Source organism: Mobula hypostoma, chromosome 13 (genome assembly GCF_963921235.1).
Source record: "Mobula hypostoma chromosome 13, sMobHyp1.1, whole genome shotgun sequence".
Taxonomy (NCBI): Eukaryota; Metazoa; Chordata; class Chondrichthyes; order Myliobatiformes; family Myliobatidae; genus Mobula; species Mobula hypostoma.
The window spans coordinates 10,244,767-10,260,839 of NC_086109.1; the positions used below are offsets into that span (position 1 = coordinate 10,244,767).

General features: G+C 44.8%; 1 protein-coding gene across 1 annotated transcript in view; it reads left to right on the forward strand.

The window, feature by feature from the left end:
- The window catches only part of LOC134355417 (N-fatty-acyl-amino acid synthase/hydrolase PM20D1-like), a 102,970-nt gene that overhangs the window by 28,240 nt on the left and 58,657 nt on the right, over positions 1–16,073 (forward strand). Inside the window, 2 exon segments of the mRNA XM_063065268.1 lie at positions 6,194–6,313; positions 15,891–15,966. Coding sequence (XP_062921338.1) covers positions 6,194–6,313; positions 15,891–15,966 — 196 coding nt within the window.

Genomic DNA, 16,073 nt, shown 5'->3' on the forward strand with positions numbered 1-16,073 from the left:
TAGGAAGCATTGAGCTCATCTGGAAACGAAGCCTTGTTGTCACCTGTGTTGCTTGATTTAACATTATAAGAGGCAATAGTATTCACCCCTTCCCTTTTATACAGAAACAGACACATTGGCCCACCATGTCCATGCCATCAAGTGCCCGTCCACTTCCATCCCTTTTACTAACCAGTGGTGTAACATTATGATTGTTTGCAGAGTGGATGCACCACCGGTGGGGGGTCCTTGATAGATGCCCATCCTCTTTCACCCCCTTCTCTTCACTTTTTTTATACAGAAACAAGCACATTAGCCCACCACTTCCTTGTCAAGAAGCACCCGTCTACCCTCGTCCTTTTACAAGCCAGTGACATCGTATGCCCTGGAAATTTCAATGTTCCTTAGATGTTGTGAGTCTCAGTTTCCTATGCCCACTGAAGAAGCGCATTCCATATTCTCTGCTGGAAAAACATTCCTGAGTAATTGGCAGTTGGTTTATTATTGTCACATCTACCGAGACAGAGTGAAACGACTTTGTTTTGCATGCCATTCAGACAGATCATGCCAAAACATAAGCAGATGAGGATAGTGCAAAGGGAAACACAATATCAGAGTGCAGAATAAAGTGACTGAAAAGTGCAGTGAGGTGGACAGGAAGGAGCAAGGCTGCTGAGAGGTCGATGGTGATGTAAAGAATTCAACTTTATTGTACAATATGTCCATTCAAGTAGTTTATAGTTGTAGGATAGAGTTAGCCTTGAGCCTGGTGTTACAGGTTTTTAAGCTTTTGTATCTTGTGCCATAAGACACAGGAGAAGAATTTGTCCACTTGATGCATCAAGTCTGCTCCATGATTCAGTCATGGCTATTTTCCCTCAACTCCACTCCCCTGCCTTCTCCCCGTAACCCTTGACACTCCACGATCTTTTGCCTGAGTGGAAAGGTGGGGAGGGAATGGGGAGGATGAAGAAGCCTGGGATGTGAAGGATATGGGATTATGGTGGTCGGCAGCAGCAAGTGTAGCCAGAGAGTATGAAGAGGAGGTTTCATGTTAGACTGGGCTGTGTCCAGAAATCTCTGCATTTTCTTGGCTCTTGGGCTGAAAAGTTGTCATACCAAGACATTACAACTCTTGGATAGGATGCTCCCTATGGTGCCTCTGTAAGCATTGAGAGTACTTGGTAACATGCGAAATTTCCCAAGACTTCTGAGAGCATAAAGGCACTGGTGAACTTTGCTGTGGCATCTACGACTGGACCACCACAAGCGATTGACGTTATTGTTTACTGATGCTTACTGATTCCCAAGAGAGTGCGCACCTTTAAAGATGGAATGCAGAACCTAGGAATCTGTTCCATCTCAGATTCATTCTTTCCCAGAGATCAAGATGAACCCTTCATCTTTCAGTCTGTCTCCTTACGGCCCTTGCACGCTACTGCTACCGGCACTGCACTTCTGTAACTCAACATCTAATGTTGTTTCATGTCATTTCCAGGACACAGGTGTAAAGGAGAACAAAACAGTTGTTACTCCGGATCTGATGCAGCACAAACAAACACACAGTAAGATAAAGAACTCAATAATTAAAACAAAAAAAAATAAATATGAATACAGAAGATAGCTTATAGAAACCATAGAAAAGCTACAGCACAGAAACAGGCCCTTTGGCCCTTCTTGGCCGTGCCGAACCATTTTCTGCCTAGTCCCACTGACCTGCACACGGACCATATCCCTCCATACACCTCCCATCCATGTATCTGTCCAATTTATTCTTAAATGTTACAAAAGAACCTGCATTTACCACCTCATCTGGCAGCTCATTCCATACTCCCACCACTCTCTGTGTGAAGAAGCCCCCACTAATGTTCCCTTTAAACTTTTCCCCCCTCACCCTTAACCCATGTCCTCTGGTTTTTTTCTCCCCTTGCCTCAGTGGAAAAAGCCTGCTTGCATTCACTCTATCTATACCCATCATAATTTTATATACCTCTATCAAATCTCCCCTCATTATATACATAGATTGATTGTCTTCCCATAAAGTGATACTAGGCACAGGAATGTCTATACGTAAGATGACACTGAAAGGAAATGATAACGCAGTGGGGAGTATGGAGGGGGTAGGTTAGTGGCTGGAGGTGTTGATCAGCCTTACTGCTTGGGGAAAGTAACACAATATTCTGCATTCTGTTGCTCTTTGTCCTTTAGGACTACCTCGATGTGCTTTTGTAAGGCACGCTCCATCTGGATGACAAAGAATTTCACTTTATCTTGGTACTTGTGACAACAGTAAACAGACTGCATTCAAAAGTCCCTGAAGTGGTGTACCACACCATCTGTTCCTGGAACACCACCAGGACTATTTCCAGTTCGGATAACAGCTCTCCGAAAATTTGAGCTGACTCTTTTTTTTAAACAGTTTCTCCCCACTCCAGCCTACCCGGCTCCTCCTTTTTGAGTTCACCTCAGCGGGGTCCCAACCTTCAGCCTCTCCATCAACTAACCCAGCTTCACCACCTCACTGAACCCTAGAATGGGGAACTTGGAATAGTACATCACAGAACAGCCCACAGTGTTGTGCCAACCCTTGACCCTACTCCAAGATTGTCAGGAAATGGGAGGCTTGACCCCCCAAAAGCAGAGCAGCAGAGATGATTTAGCAGTAACTGGTATTTTACTAATGAACTGCAAAATAACAAGCTGCAACGGGCCGCAGAACAAGAGAGTGTAGATACTTAACATAACAAGGTAACTGAAAGCTAGGAATAACTGATTGATCCTGGTTGGTTTGATGGGCTTCCAAAGAACTGTGGATTAAAGCTGGGTTTAAATCGCCTGCAGGTGATGAGTTGGAAGTGAGTGGCAATTGACTACTGTTGGCTGGGTGAAGACCGAGAGGTGCCTGCCTGTGCAGGCCTGACAAAGATCAACCTAACCCTTCCCTCCCACACAGCCCTCAATCTTTATTTCACCCATGCACTAATCTAAGAATCTCTTAAATGTCTCTGTTGTATCTGCCTTTACCACCACCATTGGCAATGCATTCCATGCACCCACCATTCTCCGTGTAGAAAAACCTACCTCTGATATCCAATCACATTAAAGTTATGCCCCCTCAGATTAGCGATTTCTGCCCTGGGAAAAAGTCTCTGGCTGCACATTCTTATCTATCTACCCTCGCCTCTTCTTCTATTGCCCACTCTGGCCTCTTGTCTCTTCTCACTTGCCTATCGCCTCCCCCTGGATCCCCTCCTCCTTACCTTTCTCCCATGGTCCACTCCCCTTTCCAATCAGATTCCTTCCTCTCTGGTCCTGTACCTTTCCAACCTATCACCTTCACCTATCACCTTCTAGCTATCATCCTTCCCCTCCTCCCACCTTTTTATTCTGGTGTCTTCCCACTTCCTTTCCGGTCCTGAAAAGGGTCTCAGACCATAACTATTTATTCATTTCAATAGATGCTGCCTGACCTTCTGTTTTCCTCCAGCATTTTGTGTGTGTTGCTTTGGATTTCCAGCGTCTGTGTGCCTCTTAACATCCTGTACACCTCTATCAAGCCACATCTCTCCATCCTTCACCCTAAAGAGAAAACCCCTAGCTTACTCATCCTTTCCACATAAGACATGTTGCATCTCTTAGCTGCAGCTTCTGTCCAGATGTTGCATTCTGATGCACACGCTCCACACTTCCAGCAAGTGGTTAGGATGAAAGTACTCTGATCCTATCAATCACAGTTGGAAGTGTAGTGGAAAGGTTTACAAAATTATTTTAATTGAACAAGATGCTTTCCGGAGGACAAATGACCAGGGTTTTCCAGTGCTTTGAAGAGTGCACTGTTTTCTGAACTCTAGCGTGATTAATGCGAACTGAAAATCTGAAGTATGTAACTGGAAGACATTTGTTGCTTGAAATGATTAGAGCCACATTCCAGCACTTCATCCAGCAGAGGATCCGAGAAACTTACACTAAAGAATCTACAATTCAAGCAACACACTCAAAATGCTGGTGAACGCAGCAGACCAGGCAGCATCTATAGGAAATACAGTCGACGTTTTGGGCTGAGACCCTTCGTCAGGGGTAACTGAAAGAAGAGATAGTAAGAGATTTGAGAGGGGGAGGGATGGAGCTAAGAGCTGGAAATTTGATTGGCAAAAGGGACACAGAGCTGTAGAAGGGAGAGGATCATGGGACATGAGGCCTAGGGGGGAAGAAAGGGGGAGGGGAGCACCAGAAGAAGATATAATGAGAGGGACAGAGGGAGAAAAAAGAGAGAGAAAGAAAGGGGAAAAAATAAAAAATAATACATAAATAAATAAGTGATGGGGTAAGAAGGGGAGGAGGGGCATTAACGGAAGCTAGAGAAGTCAATGTTCATGCCATCAGGTTGAAGGCTACCCAGACGGAATATAAGGTGTTGTTCCTCCAACCTGAGTGTGGCTTCATCTTGACAGCAGAGGAGGCTGTGGATAGACATATCAGAATGGGAATGGGACGTGGAATTAAAATGTATGAAATGACAACTACAGGTCATGGGTTAAGGGTGAAAGGTGCTTAAGGGGCACCTGAGGGGTAACTTTTTCACTGAGGGTGGTGAGAGTGTGGAACGAGATGCCAGTGGAAGTGGTGGACGCAGGTGTGATTTCAACATTTAAGAGAAGTTTGCATAGGTACATGGATGGGAGGGGTGTGGTCCGGGCGCAAGTTGACGGGACCAGGCAGATGAATAGCTTGACACGGAGTAGATGAACTGAATGGCAATCCTATCGTATTCTATGGCTCTATGGCTCTCTGACTCTGAAAAGAGGCCAATCAGCCCAACAGATCTATGCTAGCTTTCCGAGGATTTCCGTGAGTCGCATAGAAACACTGATTTCCCTCTCACGTACACATCAACTCTGCCTGATTCTCCTTCCTCCCACCTACAAAAAGGGCTATTACAGCGGCCAGCTAACCAAGAAAATCTTTGGGATGTGGCAGGAAGCCAGAACATCTGGAGGAAACTCCAGATAGGCCACATCTGGAGTATTGCATTCAATTCCCTTTGCCCTGTTATAAAGTCAAAAGTCCATGTCAGTATATTGTCACATACCCAAATATGTATATGCATACATGCAATGAAAACTCTGCTTACAGCACATGCCCGCATTCACAAAAAGCATAAACTGGACATAAATGATGCATAAATTTATAAGAACATCATTAGAGCAAAAAAAGTCTGTTTTAGTGGAAAGCAATCAACATTGTGACAGTATTGATAAACTGTAGTGATTAGAGTTGCGCAAGTTGGTTCAAGAGTCAAATGGTTGTAGGCAAGTAGCTATTCCTGAACCTGGTGGTGTGGGACTTCGGGCTTCTGTACCTCCTGTCTCATATAGTAACGTCGAGAAGATAGCATGGCCTAGGATGGTGTGGGGATCTTCAAAGTTCAAAGTGCAAAGTCAATTTTTATTATCAGAGTACATATACGTCACCACATATAACCCTGAGATTCATTTTCCTATGGGCATACTCAGCAAATCTGTAGAATAGTAACTATTACAGGATCAATGAAAGATCAACCAGAGTGCAGAAGACAACAAACTGTGCAAATGCAAATAGAAATAAATAGCAATAAATAACGAGAACATGAAGGAACAAGATAAAGAGTACTTAAAATGAGGTAATTAGTTGTGGGAACATCTCAATGGATGGGTAAGTGAGTACAGTTATCCCCTGTTGTTCAAGAGCCTGACGACTGAGGGGTAGTAACAGTTCTTGAACCTGGTGGTGCGAGTCCTGAGGCTCCTATATCTTCTACCTGATGGCAGCAGCAAGAAAAGAGACGGCCTGGGTGGTGAGGATCTTTGATGATGGGTGCTGCTTTCCTACGACAGTGTTTCTTATGAAGAGATGTTGCAACACTATTATCACTTTGATTACCTTGCACGACTTTTTTTATTATACGTACTGTCTGTTTCTTGTATAAATCTGTATACAGTATGTTCTCCTTGTGAGTCCTGTTTGCCTGACACTATGTGCCTGTGATGGTACTGCAAATAAGTTTTTCATTGGCTTGTGCATTTGACAATAAATTTAACTTTGATTTTCACTCTGAGTCATTTTGCCAGGCAGTATATAAATGGAAGTTTATTGGAGTTAGCAAGGGATATGAGTTTTGTTTAACACGGTGACAGTGAGTTGAAATCTAACTTTTAAAATGTTTGACCCTGTCCAGGATTGCCACGTCTGAGAAGAGCTCTGCAACTATTGGTCTGAGTGTGACCACAACTTCTGGCCACTCCTCGATGCCACCGAAGGAGACGAGCATTGGAATCTTGGCAGCAGCAGTGTCCAGGTGAGTGAGAGGCTGTGCGCGGCGATGAATCACCCTAGCACTTTCAAAACTTTCAGATGCCTTCTGTGCTGTGGCTTTGTGTGTGCGCACATGTGGGTGTGTGTTTGTGTGTTAAGTTTCACCGGATTCTAATGTTGTTTATGAACCAGTTTCATAGCCTCTGACAACCAAACCCAACACCTGGCTTTCACATGTGGCTGAGGTAATAGGCCCAGCAAAGCTGACACCTTCAAACCAGTCACTCTGGGCAGATGGGGCTCATCGGCCGTAATTGGCAGCTCATCTAGGAGAAGGAAAACTCTCATCTCAAACCTCCACTGCCTTGCAGCGCTACCCACTCATGGGGAAAGCTTTGGGGGTAAACCCCGTGGAGAAATCCAGAGCTGGAGTCCCTAAGGCAGGACTATGTTGAGTTCAGCACTGATTAGCAACTCCTGCAATTCCACTAGTGCCAACCTGTGTTGGTCTCTGCCATTCCTTTGGACTCACCATCTGCATGGGGAGAGGGAGCCTGTTACGTGGGCACCAGCTTGCTCTCTGTATCATACTGCCCAGGCTTGCATATCATATAGACAGCTGGGATGCAATATCCATCATTGACCCCGACCGTTGTGTACTGGGAGAGGGAATGTCCCATTGGTATCACCTTCATCTTTGATGCAGAAAGCTGTGCCAGCCATCTAGCGAGTCTCTGGGTAATCCTCAGCAAAGTCTCTCCTTCCCTCCCCAGAACTTTCCTGTCTCTGTTTCTTCCTTGCTCTTTCTTTTTTCTGTCTTTTTCTTTCTTTGTCTCATTCTCTGTCCCTATTTCTATTTTCTTCTCTGGTTTTCTCTCTCCATCTTTTTTTCAGCCCTCTCTTTCCATTGTTTTTCCCTTCTATCTTATCGGTTTCCGCTACAACCCAGAGCAGCCCATCCCAAGCACCCACCACACTTTGTGTTTTTTAAAAAAAACTTCCCCCATTAACTTAGCCCTCTCACCTTTGACGTACATCTTCTAGTACTTACCATTTCTAAGATAAGGTTAAGGTAAGACCTGAATGCATCAATGCATAAAGATTGAAGGTGAGCTTTATTTGCCATACGTATACAGTGAAATGTATCATTTGCATGAACGATCAACACAGTCCCAGGAAGTGATGAGTGTTGCTTTGCTTCTGGTACCAACATAGCACGCCCACAACTCACTAGCCCGTACACCTTTGGAATGTGGGGGGAAACCGGAGCATCCGGTTTGTTAATTTTTTTTTGTGTGAGAGAGGGGTTTGATGTCCTAGTTGCTGTTTTCCGTGTGGAGAAACCTGCTAGTTTCTTATGTGGGGGGGGCAGCTGGGGTCAGCGATTTGTTTTCTTTTTTGTGCAGGAGGGGTTGGTGTTTTTCTCTGAATGACTTCCACAGTGTTCTTTGTTTCGTGACTGTCTGAGAAGACAAATCTGAAAAATTGTATGCTGCATCTGTACTTTGACAATAAACGAACCTTTGAAACCCTTGCAGTCACAGGGAGAACTTTAAAAAAACTCCTTACGGACAGTGAAGGGAATTGAACCCTGATCACTGACACTGTGAAATAATGTGCTAGCCACTAAGCTAGCGTGCCATCCTCATTTCCACCCTGGTTAAAAAGATTCTCGCTTGTTTACCTTATGTGTGTCTCTGTTAATGTTATGAATTTCTATCATATCTCCTCCCTAGTTACATCGCACGGTTAGCACGTCTCCACTCATGGCCTTGAGCGAGGTTCATGCTGAGTGCATTTGAGATGGATGATGTCCAAGGAAAGGGGAGGGAAGTAGGAACTGATATTAGAACGTTATCAAATGTCTGATCTGGCCGCCAAGTCAGATAGAAATAAACAATCGTCTGCATGGCACTGCCTCCCCCCAGCTAAGTACTTCCATCTTCCCCTTGGATACAGAACAAGTGCTTCCTTTCCACCAGCCAAATCTTTCCAGACAGGCAGCTGGGAATCCTTGTGATCTCAGCAATTTTATCAGGCATGTGATAGTGTACACAGAATGATCGGGAATAAACAGGGGACTGTAACGGAAGAAGAAAATCTCTCAAGGATGGATCAAAGGATCCAAAGGAAATGGTAAATAAACTGTGATGATGCCTGGATGATGATTGAGAGCTTTGCACTGGCAGATCATTAAAACAGTTCTGTTTTAAATTGTTATGTTTCTTTTTGATGCTGGCAGCTATCTTTTTGATGTTGAAGAGGCCTGATGTTAGAGAGGCGCTAAATTTGAAGGTCAGGCTGTGTAGGAGGCAGAGATGGCAGAGAAGTCAGAAATCCAGCCACCATGCTCCCTCGGGGAAATCCCTCCTAACTCCAACATAATTGCAGTGTAATTTAGCATGGAACAGGCTCTTCAATCCAGAGTCGGAATCAGGTTTAATATCGCTGTCTTATATGGTGTGAAATTTCTTGTTTTGCACCACCAGAGATATAAAATTACTATAACTTTTAAAATAAACAGAGCAAAATAAAGGAATAACGAGGTAGTGTATGGGAGGTTTGTGGACTGTTCAGAAATTTGACGGAATAACTCAAATATGTCAACCAAGGTACTTATCTCAGCTGGTTCCATTTGCCTGTGTTGGTCCATATCCCTCTAAACTTGATTACCTGACTGGCAGACCACAGTACGTGTGCTTGCAACACTGTGTGTCCGACAGAGTGATCAGCAGCACTGGGGCTCCACAGGGGACTGTCTTGTCTCCCTTTCTCTTCACCATTTACACCTCGGACTTCAACTACTGCACAGAGTCTTGTCACCTTCAGAAGTTTTCTGATGACTCTGCCATAGTTGGATGCATCAGCAAGGGAGATGAGGCTGAGTACAGGGCTACGGTAGGAAACTTTGTCACATGCTGTGAGCAGAATTATCTGCAGCTTAGAGTGAAAAAGACTAAGGAGCTGGTGGTAGACCTGAGGAGAGCTAAGGTACCGGTGACCCCTGTTTCCATCCAGGGGGTCAGTGTGGACATGGTGGAGGATTACAAATACCTGGGGATACGAATTGACAATAAACTGGACTGGTCAAAGAACACCGAGACTGTCTACAAGAAGGGTCAGAGCCGTCTCTATTTCCTGAGGAGACTGAGGTCCTTTAACATCTGCCGGACGATGCTGAGGATGTTCTACGAGTCTGTGGTGGCCAGTGTGATCATGTTTGCTGTTGTGTGCTGGGGCAGCAGACTGAGGGTAGCAGACACCAACAGAATCAACAAACTTATTCGTAAGGCCAGTGATGTTGTGGGAATGGAACTGGACTCTCTGACTGTGGTGTCTGAAAAGAGGATGCTGTCTAAGTTGCATGCCATCTTGGACAATGTCTCCCATCCACTACATAATGTACTGGGTGGGCACAGGAGTACATTCAGCCAGAGACTCATTCCACCGAGATGCCACACAGAGCGTCATAGGAAGTCATTCCTGCCTGTGGCCATCAAACTTTACAACTCCTCCCTTGGAGGGTCAGACACCCTGAGCCAATAGGCTGGTCCTGGACTTATTTCATAATTTACTGGCATAATTTACACATTACTATTTAACTATTTATAGTTCTATTACTATTTATTATCTATGGTGCAACTGTAACGAAAACCAATTTCCCCCGGGATCAATAACGTATGACTATACTATACTGACTATACTAAACTCTCCAAAGAGGCAGGAAGTGTTGAGGAAGCAGGGAGTCTACAAAAGTTCTTAGACATATTGTGAGAATGAACAAAGAGGTGCCAGATGGAATACAATGTACGGAAGTGTATATTCATGCACTTTGGTCGAAGGAATAAAGATGTGGACTACTTTCTAAATGGGGAGCAAATTCAGAAGACAGGGGTGCAAAGGGAACTGGGAATCCTCGTGTAGGTTTCCCTAAAAGTTAACTTGCAGGTTAAGTTGGTGGTGAGGAAGGCAAATGCAATGTTAGCATTCATTTCGAGGGGACTAAGATATAGACAATAGAGAATAGGTGCAGGAGTGGGCCATTCGGCCCTTCGAGCCAGCACCACCATTCACTGTGATCATGGCTGATCATCCACAATCAGTATCCAGTTCCTGCCTTATCCCCATAACCTTTGATTCCGCTATCTTTAAGAGCTCTATCTATCTCTTTCTTGAAAGCATCCAGAGACTTGGCCTCCACAGCCTTCTGGGGCAGAGCATTCCATATATCCACCACTCTCTGGGTGAAAAACGTTTTCCTCAACTCCGTTCTAAATGGCCTACCCCTTATTCTTAGACCGTGGCCTCTGGCTCTGGACTCACCCATCAGCGGGAACATGCTTCCTGCCTCCAGCGTGTCCAATCCCTTAATGATCTTATATGTTTCAATAAGATCCCCTCTCAGCCTTCTAAATTCCAGAGTATACAAGCCCAGTCGCTCCAATCTTTCAACATATGACAGTCCCGCCATCCCGGGAATTAACCTTGTGAACCTACGCCGCACTCCCTCGATAGCAAGAATGTCCTTCCTCAAATTCAGAGACCAAAACTGCACACAGTATTCCAGGTGTGGTCTCACCAGGGTCCTGTACAGCTGCAGAAGGACCTCTTTGCTCTTATACTCAATTCCCCTTGTTATATAGTAGCAAGTATGCAATGCTGGGGCTTTATAAGGCATTGGTCAGACTATACTTGGGAGTAGTGTGAGCAGATTTGGGTCCCTTATCTGGGAAAGGATGTGCTGGCATTGGAGAGGGTCCAGAGGAGGTTTACAAGAATGATCCCAGGAGTGAAAGGGTTAACACATGAGCGTATGACGGCTCTGGGCCTGTACTCAGTGAGTTTAGAAAAATGAGGAGGAACCTCACTGATACCTACTGAATATTGACAGGCCTACACAGAGCAGACATGGAGGTGTCTTTCCTATAGAAGATGAGTCCAGGACCAAAGGGCACAGGCACAGAGTAGAACAGCATCCGCTTAGAAGTACCGTGCTGCACCCCCTATATGCCACAAGTGAATTCCCTTGATCCCAGCTGCCTGTACCTGACTCATCCTTTCCCTGGTCATCCAGAGTTCCCTACTCCTGCCAAACTTGCCCATCACCTTAACGGGTACATGTAGACATTGATCCCATCACTATCTCACCTTTAAAAGTCTCCCACTTGCCTGTGGTCCCTTTCCCCGCAAACAACCTACACCAATTGACTTTTACAAGCTCCTGTCGCATACGCTCAAAACTTACCTTGCCCCAGATTAGAACTTGATCCAGTGAACTAGTCCCATCCCTTTCTGTCTTGAGATAAAATCAGGCCCTCTTGCTGCTCCAAATAAGGAGCCTAAATTTGGTTGGGTTCTGGTCAGAATAGGAGGACATCCCTTTAGAACAGAGATGAGGAGGAATTTCTGTAGCCAGAGACAATGTTCCCTCTAAAATGTGCACGTGTGTGTGCACACACATCTTTTGCTACTCGCACACAGAGGAATTTAAACTGCGCACAAAAGGTTGTCACCCTCTTCCTCGTTGGCATGTTAAGTATATTTCAGGATTGTACACAATCGCATTTCCTTTTCCAATTTCTGATGCAGATGGTGTTGACAACGTGGAGTTTACGATGATTTGTCTGCAGATTTTGGAACTGGCTTACTTATACTGATTTTATTGAAAAAACTATTCAGTGAGCACATGTAGTTGTCACAGGGCAAAAAATTGCACAGCACAAGATTTTTGCGCACACTGGTCATTAGAAATTCGAGGGAACATTGGCCAGAGGGTGTTGAATCAGTGGAATTCATTGCCATAGACAGTCATGCAGGCCAAGTTATTGGGTATATTTAACGTAGAAGCTGAGCATTTCTTGATTTGTAAAAGGACATCAAAGGTTACTGAATCAGTGTAATTCATTGCCACAGAACCCTATGGAGGCCAAGTTATTCAGTATATTTAAAACAGGGGTTGATAGATTCTTGATTAGTGAGGGAGTCAATAGTTACTGGGTGGAGGAAGAAGAATGGAGTTGAGAGCGAAATTAAATCAGCCATGATCATATTGCAGAGTAGACTCGGTGGGCTGAATGGCTTCCTACGTTTTAAGGGAGGCAGTCACGTGTTTCTGGCCTGAAATACCAGAAGTTCTTCCCACACCCTCTTGATTTAGCTACATGTAATTTCCATTGATTTGCATCCATTGGTTAGTGCTTCCCTTTTTCTCTTTGTCCATTCCCCATCCTAGTTCCCCTCTCACCAATTTTCTTCTCTTCACCTGTCCATCACTGTCCTCTGGTGGTCCCTCCCTTTCTCCTTTCTCCCATGATCCACTGACCTCTCCAGTCAGGTTCCTCCTTCAGCCCCTTACCTCTTCCACCTCTCAACTCCACACCCCCCTCACCTATCACCTTCCAGCTTGTACTCTTCCCCCCCGCCCCATCTTCTTATCCTGGCTTCTTCCCACTTCCTTTCCGGTCCGGATGAAGACTCTTTGTATTGCTTCAGTATATTTACTTGCCCAATAATAAATTATTCTCCTGCTGTGGCCGGTGAAAAGAAGTGATGATAAAACACCTTTTTGATAATCTGACTTACTTACAAAAGAAATCCAAACAGTCAGAAATTGATGTTGCAAACCACCCACCTACCATTTGAAAAGAAATTCTGGGAGGTTCAAACAGTGGGTATGGTTGTAAATCTGCATTAATCTGCACCTCAAAAGACCATGGGCTAGACTAAACAAGACCAAGAAAGTTTTGGATATCACAAAGAAATCCACAAATGCTGGTAACCAGAAATAAAAATAGACAATGCAGGAATAGTGCAACAGCTCAGGGAACATTATGGTGCTGTGTGTTTCCAGCATTTGCTGCACTTATTTTATCAAGAATACATTTAGGTAAATAGAACGATAGTATTGACAGCAGGTAACACTGTGGTTAGTAGAACACTATTACAGCACCAACGACTCGGCTTCAGTTCCACTGCTGTCTGACTAACAAGGATTTTCTCCTAGTACTTGCTTACTGCCCATTATGCCACTGGCGTTTAGGGCAGCAATGAAGGTCCTGCGTCTGTCCTTGGCCATGAAACCAATTTTGGCCTTGGTCTTGGCGACATTCAGGTCTTCCTTCCTCAGGCCAGTAGCTTCCCCTTGCTTTTCATTATCATCAGCCTTGCATGTTCTGGGGGGAGTCTTAAAAATACCATCGCACTCAGATGCAGAAGGATTCTTCATTGCTGTTTCCGTAACAGCTTTGTTTTACCATTCAGGGTTGTTAGCCCCGAACTCAGCCCTCCCCCGCCAGCCTGGAGGACCAGTGGACCACTCTTAGCCTGGCCTCTATGTTATTCATCTGACCCTATCAAGAGCCAAAGCATAAAGCCTTGACTCCAGCCAGCATAACTCTCCGAGTCATTGAGGCATGCAAACCTCCAAACCCAATGGCAAGGTTATGGTCCTCTTGGAGGTTGCTCTTCCAAGTGGACTGCCCCCGGGTGTTCCAGATCTCTCCCACGTTTCATAAGACCATAAGATATAGGAGAAGAATTGGGCCATTTGGCCCATCGAGTCTGCTTCGATCACATTTATTATCCTCTCAGCCCCATTCCAAAGATGTAGAGATTGGTACGCTAATTGGTCACATGGGTTTGTTGGGCTGGAGGGGCCTGTCAGTCTAAGTACAGAACAGAAATGGGCCCATTTGGCCCATCTTATCTATACTGATCAGGATGCCTTTCTATTTTAATACCATTCACCCACATTATCCCCATACCTCTCAATTCCCTCCCAATCCCTATTCACCAGATTGATTCCTGGGAAGGCAGGACTTTCATATGATGAAAGACTGGATCGGCTAGGCTTATACTCTCTGGAATTTAGAAGATTGAGGGGGGATCTTATTGAAACGTATAAAATTCTAAAGGGGTTGGACAGGCTAGATGTAGGAAGATTGTTCCCGATGTTGGGAAAGTCCAGAACGAGGGGTCACAGTTTGAGGATAAAGGGGAAGCCTTTTAGAACCGAGATGAGGAAAAACTTCTTCACACAGAGAGTGGTGAATCTGTGGAATTCTCTGCCACAGGAAACAGTTGAGGCCAGTTCATTGGCTATATTTAAGAGGGAGTTAGATATGGCCCTTGTGGCTAAAGGGATCGGGGGTATGGAGATAAGGCAGGTACAGGGTTCTGAGTTGGATGATCAGCCATGATCGTACTGAATGGCAGTGCAGGCTCAAAGGGCCGAATGGCCTACTCCTGTACCTATTTTCTATGTTTCTATCTCAATACCTGCTCAAATGGCTTTTTAAGTAAACACAAGAGATTCTGAAGATGCTGGGAATCCAAAGTAACACGCACAAAATGATGGATGAGCTCTGCAGGTCAGACAGCATTTAAGGGAAGGAATAAACAGTTCATGTTTCAGGCTGAGATCCTTCATCAGTTTTGGGCTCCTTATCTCAGAAAGGATGTATTGTCGTTGGAGAGAGTCCAGAGGAGGTCCATGAGGATGATTATGGGAATGAAGCGGTTAATATATGAGGAGCGTTTGGCAGCCTTGGGCCTGTGCTCAATGGAATTTAGAAGAATGGGGGGGATCTCAGTGAAACCTACCGAATGTTGAAAGGACTTGAAAAGGTGGATGATGAGAGGATGTTCTCTCTAGTGGGGGTATCCAGAACTAGAGGGCACAGCTCAGAATTGAGGGGGTGACCTTTTAGAACAGAAGTAAGGAGAATTTTTTTTAGCCAAAGAGCAGTGAATCTATGGAATGCTCTGCCAAAGAAAGTGATGGAGGCCAAGTCCGTGGGTATATTCAAAGCAGAAGATGATAGAATCATGATTGGTCGGGGCATCAATGGATGTTGTGAAAGAGCAGGTGTATGGGGTTGAATGGAATCCGGGATCAGGACTCGATGGGCTGAGTGGCCTAATTCTGCTCCTATGTCTTATGGTCTTATGGACATTCAAGAGCTGCAATTGTACCTGCCTCCAGTGCCTCCTGTGGCAGCTCGTTCCAACCACAACCCTCAGTGCAGCAGTCTGTCCCTCAGATTAGCTTAAAATTTCTCTCCTCTTGACTAAAACTTTCCCCTCCAATTTCGAACTTCTCAACTTGGATACCTCACTGAGTAGTTAGAGTTAGGGATTTCCAGTTCAAAGGTACAATGATAGTGCAGGGACTTGAGGACCTGAGTTATAAGGAAAAGTTGAATGGGTTAGGACTTTATGACCTGGAGCATAGATAGAGGTATACAAAATTATGAGAGATAGAGATAGGGCCAATGCATGTAAGCTTTTTTCACTGAGGCTGGGTAAGACTATAACTACATCATGGGTTAAGGGTGAAAGGGGAACCTGAGGGAGAACTCTTTCACTCAGAGGTTGGTAAGAGTGTAGAACGAGCGTAGGTGGTGGATACAGGTTCAATTGACCCACTTAAGAGAAGTTTGGATAAGTACATGCATGGAAGGGGTACGGAGGGCTACGGTTTGGGTGCAGGTTGATGGGGCTAGGCAGAATAATAGTTCAACATTGACTAAATGGGCTGAAGGGCTTGCTTCTGTGCTGTAATAACCTTTGACTCTAAAACTGCAGCAATGACCAGAACCAATTATTTCCACTTTCTCTAGACTGGAGCATAACCCGATGCCCAGAATGTTTGGACAGGGTCCAGAACGTGGATTGTTCGAACACTTGACTCCCCAGGTATAGTTGTGTCTGTAGCAAGTTGTTTCATTATTTGCACTAATCATTTATTTTATAGTTTATATTAATTGTGGGTTGGCAGGGTCTGCTAAGACCACAATCGCAGA